The sequence below is a fragment of the Ceratotherium simum genome, chromosome 39 (assembly GCF_057802395.1).
Source record: "Ceratotherium simum simum isolate JZ-2026a chromosome 39, ASM5780239v1, whole genome shotgun sequence".
Taxonomy (NCBI): Eukaryota; Metazoa; Chordata; class Mammalia; order Perissodactyla; family Rhinocerotidae; genus Ceratotherium; species Ceratotherium simum.
This window is the reverse complement of record NC_141938.1, coordinates 7,100,592-7,108,830: the sequence shown is the minus strand read 5'-3', so window position 1 is coordinate 7,108,830 and position 8,239 is coordinate 7,100,592. Positions and strand designations below refer to the sequence as shown.

At 40.9% G+C, this 8,239-nt stretch overlaps 1 protein-coding gene across 1 annotated transcript; it reads right to left on the bottom strand.

Moving 5' to 3' along the window:
- Positions 1-226: 226 nt before the first annotated feature.
- Positions 227-3,258, bottom strand: LOC101404786 (olfactory receptor 7D4-like). The gene has a single exon (XM_087425527.1). It carries the CDS (start codon positions 2,484-2,486, stop codon positions 1,548-1,550), a length of 939 nt encoding a protein of 312 aa, XP_087281653.1. The 5' UTR covers positions 2,487-3,258; the 3' UTR covers positions 227-1,547.
- Positions 3,259-8,239: the final 4,981 nt, after the last annotated feature.

Below are 8,239 nucleotides of genomic sequence, written 5' to 3'. Positions count from 1 at the left end.
TTTCATCTTTAACAAATTATAATTTTTGAGTAGTTTTTCAGTTCTTACTATGTCTCCAATAATTACTTTCTTTTTTATCTCAAAGCCCTAAATCTTTTCATGATATTGTCTTGAGACATCAAGTCTTTATTACCTGTGTTGGTTTTGGTTCCCACAGAAGCAGATGCTGAGCCAAGGATTCATGTACAATCACTTCCCCAGAAGGAGCAGTGAATGGATGGGAGAGAGGAGAAGTGGACGCAGGGAAGAAAATACATCCAATAAAGCTTGCATTAAGTCAGCTATCACAGGAAGTGAGCAGAGTTTTCATCCTGAGGGGAAATTCTGGAGAATGATACAAATTCCAAACCTCAAAATTATCCCAGCTAAAGGGTGAAGGGGATGGCATACCCCCATGTCTCCCTCAAGTGCTGTGTCTGATGTGGTGTAATTTCTTGTCACTTCTGCCACCACATATTGGGAAAAGTAGGTTCCAGCTGCTGCTTGCCATTGGCAGTCATTCAACGGAGATGGTGAGAGGATCCCAGAGAATGTGGGAGGAATTTTCACAGCATCTACTTCTCTATCTTTCCCTGTAAACTCAATTCTATCACCATTCTTCCATAAAGTTGAGCTAAGTTCTCAACACTTTCTACATGTGTGTAACTATGATTCCTGATGGCAGGTCCGGAGATTCCCAGAAAAAAATTAAACCATGTGAGAAAACAACTCTAATTCTACTGTATTCATTACTACATGTTTTAGTATCTTAGCAGTGTATCTCAATATTGCAATGTTGGGGGAAAAAAGGTCAAATAAAGGAAGGAAGAGAATGAAGGAGGGAAGGTAGGATCACAAAGAATGAAGCAACATCTCAGAGTTATTCCAGGTGGGTTATTACTATGAATCATCTGAACAAACCAGCTCTTAAATCTATATTCCTACTTTGAAGTTGAAAATCACAGCACTGTTCTTATGAAAAGTAGGATAGCAAAGTCAATGTCAGCAAGCCAGATTAGAGTACAATTCAATCTCAGTCTCTTCTTTTGAAAAGTGGGGTGAAGTGGGGAAAATATCTCACAGGAATGTTTTCGAGGTGAAATAAAGTCATAGTTGTGAAGAAACAAGAACAGACCTGATGTGGTAAGCAGTTGTTGTGATGACTGTGTAATTTTCATTCCATTTGTTCTGGAAAAATAAGCCCACAACCAAATGAAGGTGAAGAACTTCAACGTTTCAGAGGATAATCTTGGGGGAAACCACGTCAGCACTTGACATGATAAATACTTTAAATCTGAAGTTAGAAATATAAAGAATTGTGGCAAAAAAGCTGACGAAACATGCAACTTCAATGGACAGCACATAAGCAAGAAAAGTCAAAAACAGATTACTGAGGAGAATTGTTGGGGAGAAATTAACACATCCTACAAATAAAATTGAAGTCATAGGTGCTCTCGGAATTGAAGAAATCAAGTATTTGTTTTAGGGGAGAAAAATAACCAGATTTAAGTTTGCAACATTTGCCTTTGGGGCCCACAATGTCCAACTAGTTCTGAGGCCAGTGATGATCACAGGCAAGAGGTTGCTTGTCTGAGGAGCCTTCCCAGGGCCCTCTTCACATCCTTGTTCCTCAGGCTGTAGATGAAGGGGTTCAGCATAGGGGTGACTATGGTGTACATCACTGAGGCGATCGAGCTTCTCTGGGAAGAACGGGTCACAGCAGAACTGAGGTAGACCACCATGCTTGTCCCATAGAACAAGGAGACCACAGAGAGGTGAGACCCACAAGTGGAAAATGCTTTATACCTGCCCTCAGTGGAGGCCATCCTCATTAAGGAGGAGACAATTTGAGAGTAGGAAAAGAGTATCCCAGTCAGAGGAAACACGCACAGCAGTGCAGTGGCCACATACAAGGAGATGTCATTGATGAAGGGGTCAGAGCAGGCCACCTTGAGAACCTGAGCCAGTTCACAGAAGAAATGTGGGATTTCAGTGCCTATACAGAAGGTCAGCTGCACCATCAGTAGAATGTGAAGGAGGGAGATACAGAAAATAATGACCCAAGATATCAGAACCAAGAGGCCACAGAAGCGTGGGTTCATGATGACCATGTAGCACAGCGGGTGACAGATGGCCACAAACCGGTCATAGGCCATCACAGTCAGGAGACAATTATCCATTCCACCAAAAACCATAAAAAAATACATCTGAGTGAGACATTCTCTGTAGGAGATATGTTTGTTCTGTGTCTGGATGTTCACTAGCATCTTCAGGACAGTGGTGGAGATGAAGCAGATGTCTACAAAAGACAGGTTGGAGAGGAAGAAATACATGGGGGTGTGGAGGTGGGAGTCAGAGCTGATGGCCAGGATGATGAGTAGGTTCCCAACCACAGTGACCAGGTACATGGACAGGAACAGTCCAAAGAGCAGGGGCTGCAGTTCAGGATCCTCTGAGAGACCCAGGAGGAGGAATTCTGATATTTCCGTGTGGTTTCCTGATTCCATATAGCTGGTGTGTCTTCAGAAAAAGGAGGCAAATGCAATGTTCAGTGAATAGCCAACTGACAACTGAGCCAGTCAGCACCTCTTAATTCCACCTTTAGGTGGACAAACTTTGCCCTCAGTTGAGTCTTTCCAAAGTAAGTTATTCACTCAGCCAAGTGGTAGCCCACTTACATTTTAAGTGTGTGTAATCATTCAGACATTCTGTAATTTAGCAGAAATCATTCTCTCTTTTTAACTCCTACTCACTGGTTCTCATTCTCTTATTCAAATCTATGGACATAAACCAATTTCTTCCTTGATATGACTCTTCTAAAATAAACAAGGCATTGAAGGTCTTTCCTTTGGTAATCTCCATACTTCCTTCATTCTAATAACTCTGCAATAATGATTAAGACATGGGTTTTCAACTCAAACAACCTTAATTCTGTGACAATGCTTCCTATTGATGTCGCAATTAACTCTCATGTGTCTTATTTTTTGTTCTTTAAAAAATGTGGTTACTGCTATTACCTTCTTTGTGAGGTTTAGAAATGCCTTTGTGCACAGTAGGATCTCAATAAGTGACAGCTATTGTTATCAATATTAATCTGTTCCTTTTTTGTGTGTGTGAGGAAGATCAGCCCTGAGCTAACATCTGCCAATCTTCCTCTTTTTTTTTTTTTTTGCTGAGGAAGACTGGCCCTGGGCTAACATCCATGCCCATCCTCCTCTACTTTATGTGGGATGCCACCACAGCACGGCTTGACAAGCGGTGCGTCGGTGAGCCCCCGGGATCAGAACTGGCGAACCCCGGGCCGCCGCAGTGGAGCATGTGCACTTAACCGCTTGCACCACTGGGCTGGCCCCTAATCTGTTCCTTTTATGACAATCATTTTTGATATATAACTCTCCCAAAGTACAAAATAGAGCTGTGATTTAGAAAATGGGATCTTGAGTCAGACTTCCTACAATAGAATTTAGCTCCTCCAACTTACTATCTGTGTGACCTTGAGGAAGTTATTTAATCTCTCTTGGCTACAGATACCTCACCTCTACAATGGGGCTAGTAAATATTCTCTACATTCTATGACTGATGAGTAAATTAAATGAGATGATGCATGCAATTTTTATTGTGATTCCTGTGACATACAGTAAACATTTGATAAATGTCAGCTTTTCTTCTTTTTTTTTTAAGTATTTTTTTTTATGGTTTTATTTATTTATTTTTCCCCCAAAGCCCCAGTAGATAGTGGTATGTCACAGTTGCACAGCCTTCTAGTTGCTGTATGTGGGACGTGGCCTCAGCATGGCTGGAGAAGCGGTGCTTCGGTGCGCGCCCGGGATCCGAACCTGGGCTGCCAGCAGCGGAGGGCGTGCACTTAACCACTAAGCCACGGGGCCGGCCCCTCAGCTTCTCTTCTTAACATCACAATAAATCTGTCTTGCATGGGTATCATTTCAGATTTTCCTTAAACTAGGGCAGTCATCAAGGATGGAATTCTGATCATTATAAACACAACAGGTCTGTTACCTCTTTTGACCACACAGCACTAATTAATGAAGATTCCCTATAGCTTTCTCTTTCAGAGACTGCCTGCCAGGTGGATTCGCCCAGAAGAGGGAAAAGCATGTGGACTACATAGATAAGGGAAGGGAACAAAATCACAAAACGTTTAAAATAACATACAAAGCATGTGGGAGAGTGTGTGCTCATGTGTACATGCTCAGAAGTGAGGATGCGCTGTATTAAAAATCAGTGCAATTAACATCAAAAACAAATGATTGATAGATTTGATAAAAAAATTATTCAAAGCTTCTATAAATCAAGTCATCCTAAAAAGTGAAAGGCAAATTTTAGATTTGATAATAAATGTTTACATTCTCTGTGATAGAAAAAATGCCAGTGTTATTAATGCCTAGAGAATCCTAATTAATTAAGAGAGAAAAAAATCATTGATGGCCAATTTAGTCTGGGGAGGTGGGTGGAAAAGCCTTCTTTGAAATATGAATATTTGAGCTGTGAGAGGAAGGATGGGTAACTGTTAACCAGGGGAAATAAGGAAAGGCCAAGCATTTTGGGCTGAGAGAACAGAATTCATGGTTAACCTGTGGGTCAGTGAGCTCGGGAATGGAAAGGATTTGAGAGGCCAGTGAGATGGAGAACAGAGAGGGAGGGTGAGGAGGACAGAGTGGGTGAGCCCACAAGTCCAGCATCCTGTACTTTTCCTTGATGTGCCTTTCATGTTGGTAATTTTATGTTCATTTGTGGGTCAGAGGACCTGAGTGTTTTTGTTCACCATTGTCTTTCCAAGGACTTACATGGTGCCTGACACATAGCAGGTGCTCAACACACGCAAATGGTAGATGTATAAAGATTGAGACTCAATGCATCAACTAGGACACAAAAAAGAAATCTTCAAGCTCGTGTATTCCTGATTATAGACACGAAATTGAATGATAAATAAAATGCATTCACATCTATTTTAAGAGAATAATACATCATGAATAAGTAATACGTATTATAGGAATGGGAAGCTGGTTTAATCCTGTGATGTTAGTTAACATAATGCATCATGAAAATAGGTCAGTGAAGAGAAATCACAAAGATAATCAGAGTAGAAAATGCATTTGAGAAAATGTAACAGCCATTACTGTGGTTAGCACCCAGACAGAGCCCCTTGCTAAAAGAAGAAACTAAAGAAAATTTCTTAAACTATTAGGGAGTGATTGTTTTATAACCTCAGCAAACAGGATATTCTACATTAAAACACTAAAATATTTGTGTTAGATTCATGAACAGAGCAAGGCGGTCTACTCGAACTTCAATCATTCAGTATTCTCCTGAACATTTAAAGAGATTGGTAAGATGAGAAAAGGAAATTGGTCTGAGTACCGAACATCAGAAACAACTACATAATTTGTAGTGAATATTGTGAGCACTAAGGTGAAACAACAACAACAAATACAGAACTACTAAGTGCTATCAGTGAGTCAAATCTGCTGCAAAATAGTTAGAGAATGTAATAGAAAAAGCCAATCACATTAGGAATTAAGTAGACAATACCTCGTGCATGATGGATCTCCAGTGAGTAGTTAGTGAATAAATGATTGGACACAGGAAATCCAACAGGAGCCTACTATTATGGGAAAGAGTAGAGAAGAGGTAGAGACTCTCCAGAAACCAACTCTTATTGGAGAGAGGCTCTAGATTCCGGAAGAGAAAGAAGAAAGAGAACAAGTGCTAGAAAAAGAGTGGTTCCAGTAGAAACTAAAGTATCTCCGAAGTACAGAGACTGCGCTGTTGTAGACTAAATAAAGATGGGACTGTCCCAGTCACATTACTGTAGAGGTAAATTCCAGTACTCACTTTCTCTCCTCTTTTCCTTTTTACTCCACCAGCCCTCACTGGATACTACGACCCTCACTGAAGCTTTCTGCTCTCTGAGGTCTGCCCCTGGGAAGCCCGTTCATGTTTTCACCCAGGCAAGAATCAGAGAAGTATAGGAAAAAGGCAACAGGGACAAGTTATTAACATCTCAAGTGTTGAATTCTCAAAGCTCCTCATTAAATAAATTGTCCTAGTGACTTTCTTCTTTCCAAACAACTCAGCTCCCTTGGGGTACAAAGACAAGAGAATGGAAAATCTTCAGCCAATGTTGTGTCTGTGCAGGCAACAGTGGAGAAAAAGAAAGTATTTTCTCCAAAGAAAAATTCTCCTTTGTTTGATTTGAGTTAAATGTGACAGGGTGTCCCCTAAGGAATGTTTAATTTCTACAGGAACTGAGGCCAGGAACCAACTTTCTGTAATGTTCTTTTCTCGAAGAATCTTTGGATATTTCAAGGATCACTGATCACTTAGGGTCTACGATGTCATGGAGGCAAAGAGGTCCTTTCTGAAGAAAAGAAGAGTGGTTAATAGTTTTGGTTCTGTTGAAAGGGCTAACCAAACGAGGACTGAAAAATATCCCTTGACATTTGCTGGTGACATGGAAGCTCTTGTCAAAATTGGGGCGGGGGTCTCATTTACTACCTCTAAATAGAGAAGCAGGGGCAGTAACAATCCATGTAGAATGAGTTGAAGAGTGAGCATTGAAGCAACATAGGTGGCAAATACATATCACCTATAAAATTTGTAAGGGAAAGGGAGGACAGAGGTAAAACATAGCCTAAAAAGAGTATGGAGTATGGTTAGTTTTAAAAAAAATGAATAGAAGATACGGGAACATGATTTAATTTCAAAGAGGATGATGATATTTACTGCAGGCATTTGAATACACAGGACATTCTGACTACATAATTCACAGGATGCAGTATATCCAAATCAATGACCATCATCATGTGGTGTAGCTACATTTTATAGAATTCATGGGTCCAGAAAACAGATGTTGGAAGTAGTAGTGGCCCCATGTATCATCACTCCCAATGAGTCACTTGGGGAGTGTGTGTTCAGGTCTGCACACCTCTGGACTCTGCATGTTGAGAGGTATTGACTCCTAAATGGAGAACAAAACCAGAGACATGGCAAAATCCCATTGAACTTCTGCTGCCTAGCACTTCAGGTCCCTCATGCCAAGAACAGGAGTCACTGTCCTGGCAGGTGTAACTGACTCTGGTCATTGATATGATTTTGTGAGCATGGCTATGGGCACGCACAGGTACCCTGCTGTGCTCAGTCAGTGGCTGGGAGCAGCCTAGGAGCAACCTCAGTGCAAACATAGTGGTGGCTAAAGATGGATGTTGGTCAGTTATGCTCCCACAGCAAGAAATCTGAGTGGTGTGACCCTGAGTGGCACAGGTTCCTTTATCTTAGAGCAACTCTCAATGAGGGCTGAAGGCTGAGGGCTGTCAGATGGCCGCGCTTCCTGCACTTGGAAGAAGAAAGCTTTAATTCTGATGGAGAAGTGGGCCAGATGGCACAGGATTCACAACAGTCCACCCCATCAGCCATTTGGATTGTGACCTGCAACAATATCTACAGTGTCTCATGAGAGCTTATTTGTCATGTACGAGGGTCAGGAGTTGGGAAGGACTTTCCTTAGGAAGTGAGAGCTAAACTGAGAACTGAAGGATCATGAGTAAGGCTCAGCCAAGCATAATCTTATGTTTCTGACCTCCTTCTCTGTAAACTCAATTCTCTCTTCCACTACTGACATTAGGGCAGAACACCAGAGCAACCCATGCCACTGCCAAGTGGATATTATTAGTGGGGTGTTTCACAGGCACATCAAACTAAGCTTTTACAAGAACAAACTCAATGGTTTTTCTTTCGTTCCCTTTTTTCATTCCTTCCAAACATGTTACATCAGAGAGAGTTACACCATCGACAGTATCAACAGATCCACTCATGGAATTGTCCTAGATGGTTAAGTAACAACAGCATTATGTTAAAATAGGTTTCCTAATTAGTCTTTACTTTTTTACCAGCACTTCTCACAGTCTTTATTTTTTCTATTTATTTATACATTAGTTTATTTTCTTTTTCCCAACAAAATGTAAGCTCTGTGAAACTTGGGCATTTATTTTGTTTCAAACTTCATACCAGTACCTCTTCGATAGCAGGAAATAAATATTTAAAGGCACAGATCAATCACACCAATGCTAATACTAGAATTAGAAATGAACATGGGAATGCAGACATGTTTCCAATTTGCTCTCTCTCTCAGTCTTTGCCTGATAGTAAACATCATCTGCATCAACTGAACATTTGTAATTGTCAGAAATTTGTAGAGTGGATTTCCCCTTTCTTCCATTAATCCATGTGTTAATTTCAGAAT

Bases quoted from the DNA above. Each gene is read 5' to 3' on its own strand.
- LOC101404786 (XM_087425527.1), bottom strand. From the start codon at position 2,486: ATGGAATCAGGAAACCACACGGAAATATCAGAATTCCTCCTCCTGGGT.